The sequence below is a fragment of the Acinonyx jubatus genome, chromosome D2, assembly GCF_027475565.1.
Source record: "Acinonyx jubatus isolate Ajub_Pintada_27869175 chromosome D2, VMU_Ajub_asm_v1.0, whole genome shotgun sequence".
In the NCBI taxonomy this organism is placed as follows: domain Eukaryota; kingdom Metazoa; phylum Chordata; class Mammalia; order Carnivora; family Felidae; genus Acinonyx; species Acinonyx jubatus.
In genome coordinates this window covers 53,383,846-53,401,824 of record NC_069393.1, presented here as the reverse complement: position 1 = coordinate 53,401,824, position 17,979 = coordinate 53,383,846, and the positions used below count along the sequence as shown (strand labels likewise).

The 17,979-nt window shown below is 47.7% G+C and overlaps 1 protein-coding gene and 1 long non-coding RNA gene across 52 annotated transcripts in view; one reads left to right on the top strand and one right to left on the bottom strand.

The window, feature by feature from the left end:
- SORBS1 (sorbin and SH3 domain containing 1) overlaps positions 1-17,979 on the top strand; it is a 230,003-nt gene that overhangs the window by 133,725 nt on the left and 78,299 nt on the right. For 19 of the 50 annotated variants that reach the window (XM_053207934.1, XM_053207933.1, XM_053207935.1 and 16 more), the window contains 2 exons: positions 9,264-9,408; positions 13,274-13,303. In XM_053207934.1, the coding sequence (XP_053063909.1) occupies positions 9,264-9,408; positions 13,274-13,303 (175 nt within the window). Of the gene's footprint in view, positions 1-3,860; positions 4,578-5,227; positions 5,591-9,263; positions 9,409-13,273; positions 13,304-17,979 lie in introns of all 50 variants that reach the window. The other 31 variants (XM_053207922.1, XM_053207918.1, XM_053207926.1 and 28 more) reach the window with 3 other exon arrangements.
- Positions 691-5,332, bottom strand: LOC113600242 (uncharacterized). Of its 2 annotated transcripts, XR_008292419.1 has the most exons (3): positions 4,551-5,058; positions 2,351-2,615; positions 691-1,413 (listed from the first exon to the last, which is right to left on the bottom strand). It is a non-coding gene; the product is annotated as an uncharacterized LOC113600242 (long non-coding RNA). The 2 variants fall into 2 exon arrangements; XR_003421221.2 differs by having other exon boundaries at positions 691-2,615; positions 4,551-5,332.

The window sequence follows — 17,979 nt, the reverse complement described above, 5'->3', positions numbered from 1 at the left end:
CTCTTAAAGGACACTGTACTGCTCCAAAAAATGTGGTGGGAATATGTTCCTCATGTGGTCCCCGTCCCTGGGCCTGCCTTGCGCGAAGGTGCTCCCAGAATTCACCAGGAGCCTGGGCATTCCAAATGCCGCCCCGGATCCCACCCCACTTGTCTGATGATCCTCTTGCTCCTGAGGGCATAAAGTTGCACTGGCCCCTGAAATGGAACCAAGTCAGAGAGGACGTCTTCCTTCCTCTCTGCAGACCCTGGCTTTCCGGGCTTAGAGGTGTCACTGAGCAGCCCCGCTAAACCTTCCCGCCATGCTCGCCTCCCGTAGGCACAGCCATGTGCATGCAAGGCCACTGGCTAGAACCCGAGCTGCAGGTGTGCCTCATGATGCCCTTATAGGACACAGCTGTCCAGTAAATGACTTGCCATCGATGTTCCATTTCCGAGACCTTCCCCAGTGTGTGAGTGCGCTGCCTGTCTCTCAGAGACAGGCTTCTGTCTCTGCAGTCTCAGGCGTGAATAGAGCTGGCTCTGTCTGAGTTAGGAGATGGTGCTGATTAATTCAAGGCAAATGTGGAAGCACATCTTCCTCCCCTATCAGTGACGTAGTTCAGAGGCTAACTCTCTCCTTCCTTTGGCTTCTTAGCTCTTCTGAAGAGATAATTTTGAGAACGTGAAGTAAATAAAAATTCCTCTTAAATACATTTATTTACTACAGCTTTACTGAGCATTCACTGTGTTCAGATCAAGATGTTAAACATTGCCCTCAAGGAGTTTATAAGGGTGAAATTTATCATAATGGTGAATTTCCTATGATATCGCCTACAGATAGCATATTTTCTTATTTGTCACTCTCCAAGAATTTTTTTTTTAACTGGGGTGTCTTAAAGAGAACCTGGCAAATTGCTGATACAGAGGTTTTGTTCTGTATATTCAGTGTACATTTGGCCACCCAACTTTCAAGAACCTTTAGGTCATACATTATTTCTTGGATTTGTTTTCTGAATGCAAGAATGACTTCTTGTCCATAGAGCCATTGCCAGACCTGTAAGTACTATGCTGGCTTAGACAGAACCAAGTTGGGCTGGGCTGGGGACTGCCCCGGCTTAGTTTCAGATGAAGACAGCTCTTAGAGCCCCACAGGCCTGGCATCTCCTTATAAGGAATGAGTTGGGGTCCGGGAGACCCCGGGGCCAGAGGGGAATCCTGTTTTCTGGTGCTCCCAGATGCTGCCTTTCTTTCTGCTGTCCTGGACCTGCTGCTCTCCTCATCTCTCGTAACGAGGAACCCAGGCTCCCCTCCCTCTGACAGCATCATCACGGTGGTCTTCAGTGGAGACGGAAATGGGCAGTTTCTGGAACTGTATATGCTAGGAGCATATCTGATTCTTCAAGCAGCTCCATTTCTTCACTGCCCCCACCTTCTACAGGGTTGAAGGGAATTTCATTAGTAGCCAGCTAGGCAGGAATGGAAGCTGCCTCTGTAGTTCGTACAGTGTTTACAATAAATCAGAAAGTAGTTCCTTCCATGTAAAATGACAATGCCTATCTCCCTCCTTCTTTGGGACAGGAAGGCCTTTGGCTCAGGGTGAACTGTCAACACTCTGGGGAGGCATCTTCTCTACAGGGTCAAAGCCCTGGGAAGCCTTGTGCCTGATGTCATGCAGCCCTGGCACCTTATATGGCCAAAAGCAGATTAAGTTAAAAACTCACTGAAACCTACTTCTATCTTTGGACAAGAAGAATCACATGTGGGACACTGGAGCTCAAAGTAAAAGTAACTCTGAGCTGAAGTCAAAATTGGCTTTTGCTTCTCTCCCTGACAACCACCGCTCCACTCACCCCCAGTCCCTTTGGTGTGTGATGGTTCAAGTGCTTTATTTGTAAAGAGCATTGTTCGGTTTGAAACATGCCCCACCCTCCCCAACCTCCGATGTAAGTTCACTGGAACCAAGTATGTCCCAACTGGAGGGTTTTACTCCTTCTAACTACTGAAGAGGGGTCATTCGTTTTGTATTTTTGACTGGTCCACATGGCCTCATTCCACTGGCACTGTCTTGGGCAACCTATGGAAAGGATAGGCATCAAGTTAACCTAGGATATCCAAATTGTTTCTCCTCAATCCAGGTTATCTGTAGCTTGAAAACTGAGTTTGTTATGAGTTGCTTACTGTTTCTGGGGTTGATCTTCTAATCCAGACTCAAAAAACTTGATTTCTTACCTAGTCACCCTTGTTAGTATCCCTTCCCCTTGCTACCTGCACTCCACAAAAAATAAAAAACAACCCCCAGATAGACCCACACCCTTGCACTCTCCCAGCTTTTGGTCATAACCCATTTGCTAAGTATTGACCAAACTTACTATACTTCACCGGTACAATTTAGATGATGTTCCGGCTTTCTAGTACTGGACTGTCTTTGAAGATAGGAACCCGTGAGGAAAATCTAGGTGTCTTAGCTTAGGCTGCTGTAACAAAATCCCATAATCAGGTGTCTTAGACAACAGATATTTATTTCTCACAGATCTTGAGGCTGGGAAGTCCAAAACCAAGGTGCCAGCTGATGTGGTTCCTAGTTAGGGCTCTCTTCCTCGCACACAGACAGCCACCTTCTCGCTGTGTCCTAACCTGGTGGGGCAAGAGTGAACTCTAGTCTCTTTTTATAAGGACACTGATCCCATCATGGGGACCCCACCTTCATAACCCCATCTCCTCTCCTACTCACTCCACTTCCAAACACCATCACTTGGGGCTATGGGTTCATTATATGAACTTTGGGGGACATACATTTAATCCATAACACAAGGAAAATAAACTTTCCTCATTTTATGGTCTAATTTCCACTGATTGCCAGATGGTTCTCATTGACATGAGGGTCATTCTGGAGATTTACTCCATTTCCTCTGCCCCACTGAGACCCAAGGAGGAGCTAGGAGCTGTATTGAGGGAAAGGGAATGAGATGTGACCTATACCTTCCTCTCAGCCTAGAACCAGAGCTTTGGGCTTAAGCCAGGAGTGTGAGGCTGGGCACCCACTGTGGGATTGTCTGTGCCCGGTGGTGGGCTGGATGGGAGTGGGGAAGGGGCTGGAATTTGAGGAACCAGGCACAGTCTAACTCATTAGGCAAATCAAGTGCTTCAATGCCTGGTCCCTTTGTTCTGTGTGCATCAAAAATGGGAGACTACATGCTTTTAATCTCATGCCTGTCTTCCTTCTAATAATTAGTTCCATCAGATTGTTTCCTCTGAGAAAAGAGCACATGTGGATTCTAAATCCTGAGCATTCTCTTCTTGGTGAGCCTTAATTGGTTATGCTTATGGAATTGAGCACTAAATCTCAGTGATTCAATTAAGACATCTGTCTCCTGTGAACACAAATAAGGATGATTCTTCCAATTCCCTATTTCCTAAGGGAAGAGAATGAAAGACATTCGAGTGTTTCAGTGAACTGAAACTTTTAGAGCTAAGGGTATGGAGAGAAAGATCTTTGAGGAAAGGTGTGGGGGCTCTGGGGCCTCTTGCCCTGGCCGTGAGCCCTCGGGCACCCTTCAGTCCGGAGGGCTAACAAGGGATGCGGTCAGCCAAGGATGGCTGTCAAAGTGGCTTAGCACGTGGCCGCTCCTGGGCTGAGATGTAAGAGAAGCAGGCCTGCCTGTCCAGGTGAGTATGATTTAGTCCTTGACTTTACCCGGAGGAGAAATGTAGGGATCATGAGGACTCTAAGCTCAGGGTTTGCTTAAAGACATGTCAAGAATTGTTTTTCTTCAGATCATGTTATGCTATTTCTAATGGTCATCCTTCTTTCCATTTCCCATCCTTTCTTTCTTTCTTTGTTCCCCATTTTGATACTTTCTCTTGAAAATCATGCTGAAGGTTCTCTCTCCCCCTCGGCCTCCTCTCCCTAAAGGGGACCGCTTTGCATGGCAGCCCCCCACCATCCACAGTACCTCCAAGGACTCCCTCTACCTGAGCTCACCCAAGCCTTACGTCCCCCTCAGCACCCCCAGCCAACAGAGCCCCTCACGACCCCAGCCCGTCTCCATCTCCCTGGCAGCCAGATCCGCTGCCAAAGGCGTGGTGCGTCCTGGGCCCTTGCTTCCTGGTTCCACGTTCCCCAGTGCTTCCTCCCAACCCCGGCACCACTATGTGGCCACCAGGACGGTTTACAGTGAGAATGTGAGCTCTAACCCACATCATAAGGCAGTTGGGAATAAAAAGGTCAGCAGCTTATATGTACCTTGTTTATCCAATAACATTTGCCGGGTGGCAGCGCAAAGCTCCTCTTGTGTTGCACCTGACCCAGCCACGGGCACTCCCTTGGAAGCTGCAGGCGCTCGCGCACAGGCTCCCAGCCTTGTCTCCCACGCGGCCGGCACGGGAAAGCCACCCTCTGCTCCTCCTGGCCCTCCCAAGCTATTCTTTGACATCCGTAAAGATGCCACCATCCGGGGCGAGAGTCCTTCCCTGTGCACTCGGCCTCCGTTCCCGGACGCGGTGAGACCACCTGTGCTAGGCCCCCAGCTTTCCTCTGCTCCCGAAAACCGGAAGAGAAAAGAACCTTACCTTTTGCAGCCGTGTTATCCAGCCAAGGCAAGGAATTAGACATGTGTGTGTGTCTTCTACACCATCTCTTTCGAAACTCCTGCAAAGCAGCTCCCTTGTTTTCTGGGCTGCCCTCCCCTCCCTTTCCTCGTCTACACCGCTGCAGCTTGAATCCCGAATTCTTCTCTCTAAACACCTCGGCACAGTCCTCTCTGTCCCCCTCTCTCTTTTCTGGTAATATGTAAGTATGCTGGAGTGTGGGATCCATAGACTAACAACATGGTGAGTTATGGAATGTTTATATCTTTTCACAAGGTGCCAAAGAAATTGTATTGACTCCCAAGCTTTCGGGCTCTGCAAGCAGTTTGGGGGCTAAACACAGCCTGCCTGCCTGTTCTGTTGTTCTCTGTCTCTGTCTCTCTCTCTCTCTCTCTCTCTCTCTCTCTCTCTCTCTCTCAAGTGTTAAAAGGATTCAAAAATAGAAGGATGGAGAGTAAACTTGGATGGGGTTCCCTCTGTGTCACGGAGTGTCAGGAGGCCAGCTGGCTAGCACGGATGGTCTCATGTACTCTGGAGACGGGCACCGATTAAATATTTCTCAGAGTACATCACTGCATGTCCAGTCTCAACTGTTTAAATATGGAATTCCTTCTTCCCTGCCATGCCCCTTTACGTAACGACCCCCTTATTTCCTACAGGATACCACTCTCTCCAGTTCAGCCCAGCCTGAGATAATAGTTGTCCCTCTCTACCTGGTTAATACTGACAGAGGGCAAGAAGGCACTGCCAGAACTCCAGCATCTCTGGGGCCTCTTGGCCCCCCAAGCCCGGCGACCGCCCCTGCCGGCTCACCTCTGACCTTCCCGACCCTAGATGATTTCATTCCCCCTCGTCTGCAGAGGCGACCCCACCACAGCCAGCCGGCCAGCGCTTCTGGCCCCCACCCCCCCGTTAGCCAGACCCCGCCATCCTTCTCACCACCTCCTCCGCTGGTCCCTCCGGTACCGGAGGACCTCCGCAGAGCCTCGGAGCCTGACCTCACGGGAGCTGTTTCAAGTACCGTAAGCTTGCTGGAACCCCCTCCTCAAAGCCTTCCTGAATGTCTGCTCCTGGCAGCGAAAAACCCCTTTCTCACTGAAGTGCTAAGTTCTGAGGGAAGTGTCCACCGCCACTGTGCTTGTGTGGTGACTGTTTGCTTTCCCCGGAGTGCATGTCTCCCGTGCGTGTTCATGGTTCTCCTGCAGCTGCTCACAGACCCCTCACGTCCCTCTTCCTGTCTGTCTTATTCGGAATGCACATCTTCCTGAAAGAACTCCGTTTCCCTCAGAAAACCTCTGTGGCTTTTCCTTTGGCTCACGATGCTCTTGAGAGGCCAAGCAGATGTGGTGTTGGAGAGCTGAGGAGCCATGTGGGAAAGCCGATGGCCGGCAGGTTCCCCGCCAGGGAACAGTGAGCCTCCAGGGCTTTTGTTGATTTAGCAAGTAAACAAACTCTTTTATATGCAGCGATGGCAGAGAATGGTTAAAAAAGAGAGAGAGAATGGAGTGTAATGGAGCAAATGGATCTAAAAGCCTTGAACAAATGTTGGGACTGTTTTCTCCAAAGGCGTATAATTGCTGGGGCCCCTGACTGGAGGCTCCCAGGGGCCTTTGTGACACAACGTTGCTCCAGGAGTCGTGTGAAGGTAAAGAGCCCCGATACCTCAGGCCCCATCCTGTGAGGGACGAGTCCCCTTTGTAGGTAGGAAAGCCCAAGTGGAAAAGCTGAATCAGGGTACCCAGTCTTTTCTCTCCTCAGGAGCTCTGGGAATCAAGAGAATCTGTGAGAACCTCAGAGTGAATTGTGAGATGGGGATGCATGGATCTACTCACAGGCCTGTGGGGTACAGTAGGACCAAGTATGTTAAACTTCTGTTATAGTGCTTCCCATGGAGAGAGCACTCAACTGTCAGCTATGTTGCCGAGGACTTGCCCTAGCAAGTGGGGGCCAGAGTTCTTAAAAGTAAGCTAGTGGCTAATTAGTTAACAGTTAATGAGTTCCTGCCGTGTTCTAGGCATCCTGCTAGATTCCATAGGTACAACTATGAACGGCGTGCAGCCCTTGCTTTCAAAGGGTTTTTTTGTGGATAGCATATTGGTTCTCAAGCTTAGCACACATGAGATTTAGATTATCTAAGAGGCAAGGAAGCTGGTTTAAATTGTCAATTCTAGATTATACTCCTAGAGTCCTGGATTAGGTCTGCAGAGAGGCCTAGGGCTCTGATTTGATCAGGCACATCCCAGGGGTTCTGTTGCTGAGGGTCCTCGGACCACAGTGGGTCCTGTAATTGGCTGATGAAGGTAAATGTTGAGTAACATCCCTGTGGCTCATTGAAGCCCTATGGCTTCAGTCTACATGACTGAAGCCAGTCATGTAGAAAGCAGGAGAACTTTTTGGCTTATAGGAGAATTTATAGCCAGATATCAGGCACCCCAAAGCTGGGAATGGCTTCATCCTGATCTAGGACTTCTTCTCAGATCTCTAGATGCAACACAGTGCAGTTAGGTCAGGACTCAACTGAACATGGCCCAGGGGCTTTAGATGTCCTTCTAGCTTTGAGCTTTGCAACTCAAACCTGTTGGAGGAAACTGCTAGACTGTTCCTAATGCACTCCCCTCACCCCAGTGCAGCTTACAGGTGAATTGAGAACCTGCTCTTGTTATAGGTGGTATCGATATTCTTCCCCCTGGCACAGAATATTTCTCTTGAGCAGCATATAAAGTGAGATATTTTTAGTGTCCTGGTATATACAATTGTGAGTAGTTTTGTTGCATACTCTCAAATTTATCACCTTTGTAGATCTAGATTTTCGTACTGAATTTTGTTTCAGGTATGCCAGGACAGATTAGTTAGGACAGTTTCCTCGATTTCTCAAACCTGACTGATCAGCCTGATAAAGACTTGCAGGGGAGACTTCAGTTGGCCTGAGAACTTCTGGTTTGGCCCTGGGTAACAGGTGAAAAAGGAAACCGCTTGGGATCCTCCACTGAATGAGAATTGTTGAGAAGAACAGGAGCCCCTAGGGATGGTGGCCAAGCCACAGGTTGATATTTGCTCGGTTTCTGCAGCTATTTAAGAGTAAGAGGGAAGAAGAAAATTCATGTTAATTGATCCACATTCTTTTAGTCAATAGCTGTTTTTGTGATGTTCCAGAAATAAGCCTCATGGCACAGAATATTTGTGTAATACTTAATGTTCACGTGATCCATCCAGACACCACAGTAGGCATTTATACTTTAAAGAGCCATATGCATGATTTTTTTGGTGTGTTTCTTGGGTGCAGTATGGCTGAATTTTCATGAGTGTGTCATTTATCTTTATTAAATCATTTAGGAAGCAAATTAAGAGCAGAGTAATTTTTTTCTATTTTACAAATGAAAAAAAATGGAGATGAAGCACTTTTGAACAAGATCATATTGTGCCTCTCGAGTCTTGGAAAGATTTTATTCACTAAACTGAGCTGTTGCTCATAACTAACAGCTGCAACGTCAGGGCACTTTCCGAAGATTTGGAATGACCAAGCCAGTGTGGTCCAGGAAGCCCCTACTGTGTGTCAGGAGCTGTCCCTGGTCCTGACACACTCTCTCTTGATGCTCACATGTTCTCTTGCTGCAGAAGTTGTTCAGAAACACCTTTGCTAATGGATGGCTCCAGTCATTCAGGTGGCATTTACCGAGCACCTACTGTCTGCAGGGTGTTGTGCTAGGTGCAGGGTGGGTGGGGCAAAAAAGAGGAAGGGAGGCATGGCTTTTGTCCTATGGGCACTTACAGAGACGCCGATCTCTGGAGCATACTAATTGCTTTGAGCCATACTTTCATCTGGAGAGTAACGATCAAAGTCTTGTTTTTCGAACCCTTTTAAGAATGACGTTCTGGGTAGAGGTCTGCAAATTCCAAAATAGAAACTTGGCAAGATTTATAGATGTGATAGAGGAAACTGCCTACATATCCTTACTGCATTTCGAGGTCTTATTTTCCTGTCTTTAAGAAAGACTGGCATTATTCCCATCATGCAAATTATAACGTTAGTAGTAATGGTTTTATTGGTTTTTAGACCTCAGGTTTTTGAAGTCAAGATTTTCATAAGTCTTTACGACTTCAGAGATCTCTGTCACTCAATACTGCAGTGAAAAACAATGTCAGGATAGGACCGGAAAATATCCAAATCTCAGAAACAAATGCTAGTGAAGTTGTTGAGTGATACAAATAGTAAGAGTAGCTTTCTAGGAGTACCAATACTTAACTCCTCCGCATTCTTACATCGATGGCTCCTTGTGCTCGCATTGTCTCATGTTTCTTTAGACAAGTGTACTAAACTTTCCTGATTTTTCCCTTAAACCAGCTCTTGTTCTCGGATCACATTTGGAATTGCATGAGTCTTGCATGTTGTTCTACTTTGTTTTGAATTTCCTTTTTCAGTAACCGGATTGATCCACAGTTATTACCAGGTGAAAATAATGAATGATGTGGCTGAGAATTCCAGTAACACTCACCTTCCCTCTCTACCCTTACTAACACCAACAAAGAGACTAAGCATTCCAGCTTATACTTCTAACTGGAATTAGTGATGTCTCATTGATTACATTTCTTTCTGTAATTAAGGACTTGTAAAGCTTTAAATTTCTGCTTTTTAAAAAGCATCAACATTAGGTTTCATGTACTTACAGTTGGTTACAGTGTTTGTTTTCTTTTCAGGATTCAGGCCCTCTACTGAATGAAGTTTCTTCATCCCATGCTGGAACGGATTCCCAAATCTCTGCACCAGTTAGCAAACCATCATCTGCCTACCCCTCTACGACAATCGTCAATCCTACTATTGTGCTCTTGCAACACAATCGAGGTAAGAGAGCTTCAGAGAACCCCTCCCCCAGCTCACTGGCATCAACATAGCTGTTCTGTGACTTCAGGGGCAAGAATTCTGCCATTCCACAGAAATGTTCATAAACCCCATCCTTCTCCGAGGTCATCTGCCCCAGTCTTCTCCCTCCTGTGACCCACAGAGTAGACCACAGCAGGGAGGTAGGCCCCTGGTTTGGCATGATGTTGGGCATCTGCATAAGTAAGCTGGTGTAGCATGTGTTCCACACGTTGGGTGTTCACAGTTGCCTTCAGATGATTCCACCAAAAAGAAAGAAAAGACAGAAGGGAAAAAGTCTGTGCGCCTTAACTCTTCATCATGAGATACCAAATCAGAGCTTTGCCTAGAAAATCTGGGTATAGTAATACTTCTTGTAATAAGTCATGTAGTTCTTTGACATCATGAATTTTCTAGAAAGCAAAATTTTGAGTACCAAAACTTAAAAACAAAAGAAAGCATAATGGGTGGAAACCTTTCTAAAATGTCAAACATGTTTTGGGGCCTCTAAAACAGGCTACTGGACTTTCTCTTTGTGACTCACTGGCCTTGATTCTTGCCAGCAGTTAATGCTCTTGGCTGTCATTCAGTGCACCCTCTGGGGACATGAGGCTCACGTGGCCCCTTAGAGCTCTGCTGAGGGTTTCCATGTGTGTTTTCTATAGTTTCTCTTACTGCTTCTGGTTGGCCCTTCCCCTTCTCTGAAGGGGCATCTTAGGTGAAGCCGAAGTGCTCTGAGGTAATAATTGTATATGTCGACCTTTCTGCTTTAAAACTTCAGAAGATGATGCTAAGTAAAGTCCCAAATTTTAACTTGTTGGAATTCAATAGAGGAATAAGCTTCCCCTTCACAAAAATCCTTTGCAGTGTGAAGTTGTGAAGCTGTTTCCTAGTGCAGAAAGGGCTGTCTAGTCTGAGTTTCATAGAACATGGAATGTTAATTATTTTATTCAGAGCTCAAAGCTGGGCACCCAGTCTTCCTTTTCTCAACTCCCTACTTGCCTGCTGCTCGCCCCATCCCCCACATAACTTGGATGAGAATGGAACTGGAGTCTATTTTTAATTGTTTTCCATGTTAAATGGAGTTTTCTGTTTCCTGCTTCTAACTTGTAAAACAGATGAATGAAACATTTTTTCTCACTTAAAATCTTCCCACTTGAATCTTAAGTAGTTATTTTAGTAATTTTATTTTTTTTTCATTATGTGTGGCCTCCAAATTAACTGTCCTCCATGAATCTGTGTTCTTCCAAAGGTGATAAGGGTCCCAACCCCCACCCTAAACTATACAAAAGACCCCATTCTCCTTTCAGCAGGGTCATACCCCCTACTGGCAATGGCTTTCTCTGTCCAGACACTGTCCATCATGCAGGACAAAGTGAAATTTTGATTCTCTGTGAACTTCTTTATGATTCATCTTTAAAAAAAAAAAAAAAATCCAGTCAAACAGAAGTAAGTTTGTTCCCGGAAGGAGAGGCAGTTTCTCTAAAAATGGGATTTATTGCCAAGGCAACTTGGTTTTTGGGAAATGCCAAAAGTAATATCAGCCGCTTCCGCGACATCCCTCTGATGACACCTAGTGAGACATCTTTGGGCACAGAAATGCCCAATTCCTTCTTGTTTCTTTGAGCAAACAGATTCCTCTCATTTGCCCAAATGTCTTTGCTTCTTGCCTTTCTCTTTTGTCCAGTCTTGCCCTTTGGGTTTAGAGATCAGATTCGTGCTGCCTGAATCACACATCCTTCAGAAAAAGGGTACAAGTACGTTGGGGTTTTTTTTGGGAAGAAAAAGTAGCCTGTCATGAAGAGCAAACCATATGTTCCCTGAGGAGGTGGAGCACCAAGAGTGGAGAAGAATGGAAACACCTAGCTTCGGATTCCTGATTGTCCGTGGAGAGTAGGGCGCGCGTTTCAGGCCTTGCTTTGCAATTTACCCGGCCTGGCAGCAGTGCTGGTAGACGGTAGCCATGAAAACAGTTTCTTCACTATTGCAGAGTCTCCTGAGGGAATGATAACTTTACTTCTGGAATTCTAGTTTAGTCATCCTAAAAAAGGCTTACTTTTTTCTTGCCTAGACAGCCCCAGGGCACAGTGTGACAATAACCCTGTCTCTCCAAACCAGGCCCCCCAGTTGCAGACAAATGGGGGGCAGGGGGCACTGCACGTCTAGCCCAGCGCTAACGGCCACGCACAACACGGCTCCTCGCCCCTCTCCTCGGCTTTCACACCACACATCTGAGGGCAGATCACTTAAAATCAGTCTGGAGGGAGAATTCGAACCAGAAAACTCAGGACTGAAGAAGCGCGTGGATCTCCTAGCTCAGAACTTCTCGGTCTTTAATGTGTACCGTCTTGAGAGGACACACTTGCGGATCCAGAATCAGGAGGTCTGAGGCAGGGCTGAGATTCTGCATTTTTTTCAGCAACTTGCAAGGCACATCGATGCCGCTGGTCCACGGACCACGTCGGAGAGCAAGAGTTGCCGTGGTTCCCAGACTCTGGATCTCATGGTCACATGAAGCGGTCTGGGAACTAGCCCAGGGTTGCTAATTTCTAACTTTGGTAAATAACACCCCTGAAGAACAACTGCTGTTATCGGTATCACATGTCATTCTCTAAAAGAAAGGCCATTTCATATCTCAGAAGTAGCGACGACATAGTCTTGGAAGTTGAATAAATTTGATTTTGCGTAGCAAGAAAGGCCTTGCCTCTAGCTGGCAGACTGGAGCTTGAGAGCCATAGATCCGGTGGGCACTTTGATGTGACGGATGAGGAAACAGGCTGAGAGCTGACGTGATTGGCCAGTAGCCTCCAGCAAGCTGCTGGCAGTGCTGAGCCTGGAGCTCTGTTGGGCTCCTGTTGTCCGGCTGATGTGAACTATGTCCACATCCAGAGGTGGACAGGCTGTTCCACAGGCTGAGCGAGGCCCTGCTGCTCTGTTTACTTCTTGCCCACATGGATTCTGGAGGGAGGGTGAGGCCGTAGCCAAGGCGGATGATGACAGCACCCAGGGGCTGGCAGGCGCTCTATTTTTATCTGTGTGGCTGCTTATATTTAGCAGCTTTGGAAGGTAAAGGTCATTTTTGTGCTTATCCCATAGCACGTACACACAGAACTCTCCAAAGGAGATATTGGCCTCCCCTCCTCACAAGTGCCCGGGAGGGTGAGGAATCGATAGACCTTCCATGTTAGGGAACAGCGATGGCCCGGCCATCGTGGTTGGAAAGAACCCTGGACTAGGAGTTGGGGGTCAAGGTTCTAGGCCCTGCTCTGATTTTCAGTGTCATCATGGGTAGTTTGTGCTGATTTTCTGAGATGTCTCAACCCACCTGACCTACCTGCTAGAGTTGTTGCAAAGATTGAAAGTGTTAACATGTGTGAAAGCTCTTAACACAATGTCTGGCATTTGGCAGAGGTCCTAGGAGACGGTAGCTGCCTTGGTTATGATTACAATTACATTTCCCTCCAAACGTAGTAAGACTGGGGTCTTTATAGGGTCCTGGTCCCTTGAAACCAGACGAGTTGGGAGGAGTCTCTTTCCATGATCAGATCACCTTGAAACCAGACATAACAACCAGGAGGCAGTGACTGTTCCTTGAATCTTGGTGCAAATGTAGGAGGGTGGGCTGGGAGGGGGAGGTGAGGAGGGGGGACTAGGACACACCACGCCTGGATAAGAAAGCTGTGTTAATGCCCCTGCATTCAGCTGGATGTGGTGACTATGCAACATTTGACATCTAAGCCCAGGGACAGTTAGGGTGCCAATTTGGGGATGCTCACGAATTCTGGCGTGACTTCCCGGTCTTGCCTTGTCTGTGTAAATCTCATGATGTGTGTCCTTTCTCTTACCACAGAACAGCAGAAACGACTCAGTAGCCTTTCAGGTAGGTACCAAGTACTTATTTACATGCTAACACCTTTGATGTGTGTGCAGCAAAGTCTGAGGAGCTCCTCTGCTATGCTGGGGACTCTGCTGCTGGACCACAAGGATGGTGAAAGCAGGCATGGTCCTGCAGCCTGCGGGCTAGTGGGAGCACACCCAACGGGTGACCCTAACCAGTACACCTGTTCTGTGCAGCTGTGATATGTGTCTTGATGGTAAGAACAGGGTACTCTGAATAAAAAGAACAAGGAGTTGTACCTTAGCACATTCATTAGAGCATTCATGGCAGGCCTTGCTGAAGAAGTCACCTTTCTGTTTGCTTCTATTCCTCTTCTAGGATGTGACAGGTCAGGGTTAGGAAATGTGGGCAAGTTCTTTTATTTGGGGGCAGCAAGCCCAGGTGCCAGTAAATGACCCTGCATGATGGACCTGGGTGAGAAACTCCAGACCAGCAGTGCCTGGAAGAGGGTGTGAGGACTGTTTCCTGAACTTGGGCAGGCATCAGAATCTCCTGGAGAGCTAGTCAAAACCCCAATTCCAGGCCACAGCTCCAGAGATTTGGATCTAATGCATATGGGTGAGAACTTAACATTTTAACAGGTTCCCCAGTGATGCTGATGCTGCCCTGTGTACTGACCACACTTGGGTATCGCATTTCATCAGGAACTGACAGTGCTGGGCGTGTATCTGACAGATCATCAGATGTCAGGGCTCGTCCCGATAAAGTATGCAGCACTGAGGCAAGGCCAGGTGTGGAGGGAACAAACGCACAGCCAAACCTGTGAGGAAACCCAGGAATGGAAAGGTTTTACCATCTCCTTGTGACTTTCTGCTTTGAGTCCTGGTTCTACTGCTTCCCGTTGGCGGAGCCTTAGGTTCCTAATGATCTAAGATGTGAGTTACTGTTATCAGTAGGCACCTCCATTGATTCATTCGTCATTTTACTGAGTGCCTGCTTTGTATCAGGCCCTAAGCCAGGCTCGGTGGCCATGACTGGGCCCTTGAGCAGCCCGTGGTGTGCTGTGATGGTTCATAACCTTATTTTTGGTGATGGACTCATTTGGAGAATCTAATAAAGGCAGTAGATACATTTCTAGAAAAAGCCACACGTGTCAAACGTGCATGTGGTGGATTGGTAGATACTTGTGAATCGGGGTGGGAATCCCTGATCTGGTGAGCACACACAAGCCACCGTTTTCTGAGCGGCTGCGTCACGATTTCTGTGTTCTTTCATGCTACTGCTGCCCTTGTGATCCGTGGAGAGCCTGGTGGGGAGAACATGGGCTTCTCACACCCTCTCAGCTTTATCGGGACTTGGCCCCAGGACCAGGACAGGCCATGGTTGAGCACGAGGTGCCCTTCGCTGCCCCCTCCTGACTTGCCACACCGACTCACTTCACTCCCTGGCCCCAGCCCAGGTTGCTGACAACAGGGTGGCTCTGAAACAAAGGTAGCTCCTGTGAAGGAACACCTTCTTGCCTTTGGGATTGGAAAGGAGCATGGAGTAGATGAAAAAAGGTGCTCAGACACAAGTTAGGAGACCCAGAGTTTGGTCCTGGCTCTTTCCTCTTACAACTGTGTGTCCCTGGGTAAATGACTTTACCTCTCTGAGCCACAGCTTCCTCCTGTGGGAAATGGGGATGATAATCCTTGTCCTTGCCTCAAAGAGGTATAAGGATCACGTGTGACAGGAAGGGGGGTATGCCTTGCACACTGGAAAGTGCTCTGTAATGTTAGAGCTTCTCCACCAGGCTGGCAGGCTCAGGCCACTTCCTTGGCTCCAAAATGAGCCTAATGTTTCCATCTTCCTTGAGTTTTGGGACAGAGCCACTAATGGTATTTGATAGAGTGGGACATAAAGTAAGTGCACACTAAATGTTCGTTTTTGTTTAAAAAAAAAAAAAAAAAGGCACCCTTTTGTTCAGAAGCCCTTGATGGAGAGAAGGCTGGCTGGGCTGACTCCAGTCACTGACTCCATCAGTGAGGCTTTGCCCATCATACCTGTGGTGATGGCACATGGAGGGCCGCCCATCTCTCCCACTGTCCTTAATGGGTTTTTATTGAGCCTTTATGGGGCTTCTTGTTCAGTGAGATGCACTCGGGATTGAGCCCCACATGGTGTTTAGCCACCTCAAGTTCGTGGTCCTCTTGGGCAGTTGGAGAGGAAAACAGGTCAGGGCTGGAGCACAGGGGCTGGCATCTCAGGGAGATGTCAGCATTGCTGTGGCTCTCACTTAAAATCTGTGGGTGTGAAGAAAAGGGAAGCTGCCCACAAACACAGAGGCCCTGTCCCAGGTTGTCAGCATTGTCACTTATTTAACGACCCTTTGCAGCACCTTCCTTTTGAAATCAGTATAAAACTAGAAAGAAATGCTCCTGGATGTCCTGTTGAGGGGTCAGTATTTGCCTATTAAGAAATAGCAGCAAACCCTCATTGTAGATGTCAAAGGGTGGTCCTGTCACCTGCTTGGTACAATGAAGTGTCACTTTGGGCTTTCACTATATATATTTAAAAAAAAAATTTTTTTTTTGAGGCTGCAGTTCATCTCTCTGTACACTGAAATTCACTCAATCATGAATTGCATGATCACAAGCTTCTGAAGTGAAATAATTCAGGGCTCATTTCTGTAGATCTGAAGAACTCTGACAGCCTTGGAACAAGTCCATGAACTGTCAGCCTGAGTTTTGCAGTTAAGTGATTGTTGTTAGAGCCACCTGCCCTAACAATTAAAAAAAATTCTCTGGGCCTGAAAACCCTGAGAATGGCAAGTCTGTGCTCTGCTTCTGAAGAGAGGATATTGGAGCAAGGAGTGGGAGCATCTCCAAGCAGCAGGTGAGACGGCTCAAAATCAGCCTCACCTGCTGCTTGGTGGTGACACTTAGGAAGGCCTTTCCAGGTGGGAGGGAAATGCTCAGCAGATCCATTTCAGGGGTAGACTTTGGTAACTTGCAATCGCCCCTACACTGCCAGGCTTCCTGCCAAATCCTTGTTCCTCCCTTCTGGGAGCCTGAGAACTCACCCCATAAAGCCAGTCTGGTCGTAACATCCTTTAAAGCTCATGGTGATGATGTCAGGGATCAGGTTTTCTGAAGCATTCACTAAGCTGAGTCTTGCACAGAAAGTTTAGAAACCGTTCTGTGGTCACAGAATGAGTACTTGGTTCAGAAGTTGGTTTATATACAAAATGGAATACTACTTGGCAGTGAGAAAGAATGAAATCTGACCTTTTGTAGCAACATGGATGGAACTGGAGAGTGTTATGCTAAGTGAAATAAGTCATACAGAGAAAGACAGATACCATATGTTTTCACTCTTATGTGGATCCTGAGAAACTTAACAGAAGACTGTGGGGGAGGGGAAGGGAAAAAAAAAAAAAAGAGAGGGAGAGAGCCAAGCCATAAGAGACTCTTAAAAACTGAGAATAAACTGAGGGTTGATGCGGAGTGGGACGGAGGGGGGGCGGTGGGTGATGGGCATTGAGGAGGGTACCTGTTGGGATGAGCCCTGGGTGTTGTATGGAAACCAATTTGACAATAAATTTCATATTTAAAAAAAAAGAAAGAAAGAAAAATCCAGGCAGTGTCGCTTTGTCGGGCAGGCAGGCTGTGAAGGTTGTAGAACCTGAGCCCAGCTGAAGCAACGTCACCCCACTTCCCTGCCCCTCCTCCACACCCCCCCCCCCCCCCCACACACACGGTCATCTCTGACTTGGCTACAACTTTGCCTCTGCTCTCGGGTCCCTCGTTTTTACTGGATTTTAGTCTCGAGCCAGCACTCTGCACCTTTTCCTTTTCTAAAGATGAAAACCTCTCAGTCAGTAAACAGATCCTGACTCAGCATTTCCTAATGCCAGGGCACATCTCTGTCCCCATCAGTCTCACCTCATGGGTGTCACTGCTAGGACTTAGACACCAACCCCCCCCCCCCCCCCGCCCAGCTTAAACCTTTTTCTCCCTTAACCTCCTGACCTGTCTGGTTGCCACCTGCCACAGTCCATGCCTGTGTGCTGACTCCCTCACTAGCTACTTCCCTACTTCCTGCTTGCGTGTTCATCGCTTTTCCTGCAATCTGGCATCTACCACCGCTGCCCTCTGAAACTTGCTCCCACCGGGGATCCTGTGACTCTTCTGCTTTGTTGAACCCCCTTTCTATGCTCTGGTTTTTCTTCCTTCCTTTATGGGTTGAAGCCCTCACATCTCTGGCTTCAGCAACACCTCACGATTCCTTTCTGATTCATCTCCTCTCCGTCCGATAACTCCTGCACCCTTTGGGGGGTCCTTTTTGCTCTTCAGCACGTGATGTCAGCCCTTAACTCTGCCAGCCCTTACCCCTCCATCTCCTTGACCTCAGCCATTGCTTTTATGCCGATGGCTTGGGAATTGCACTCCTGCCAGGGCCCCTCACTGGGGCCCCGCTCCTCTATTTCTGCTTGGATGTCTCACTGTCAAAGTTACCATGCCTGAGTGGAAACAGCCATCTCTCCCTGCCTTCCCCACCCCAGTCCCTTTACTAACTTCTGTTTGGATCAGTCCAGGCTTGAAACCTTGGTGCCATCTTTGAGGGAGACAAGACAGGATATGGTTCAGAGAGAACTGCTGGAGTCAGGTGTCCCTAGTCCAAATCCCAACTTGGCCACATGCCAGCTGTGTGACCTCGGGAAGGGTACTTTAACCTCT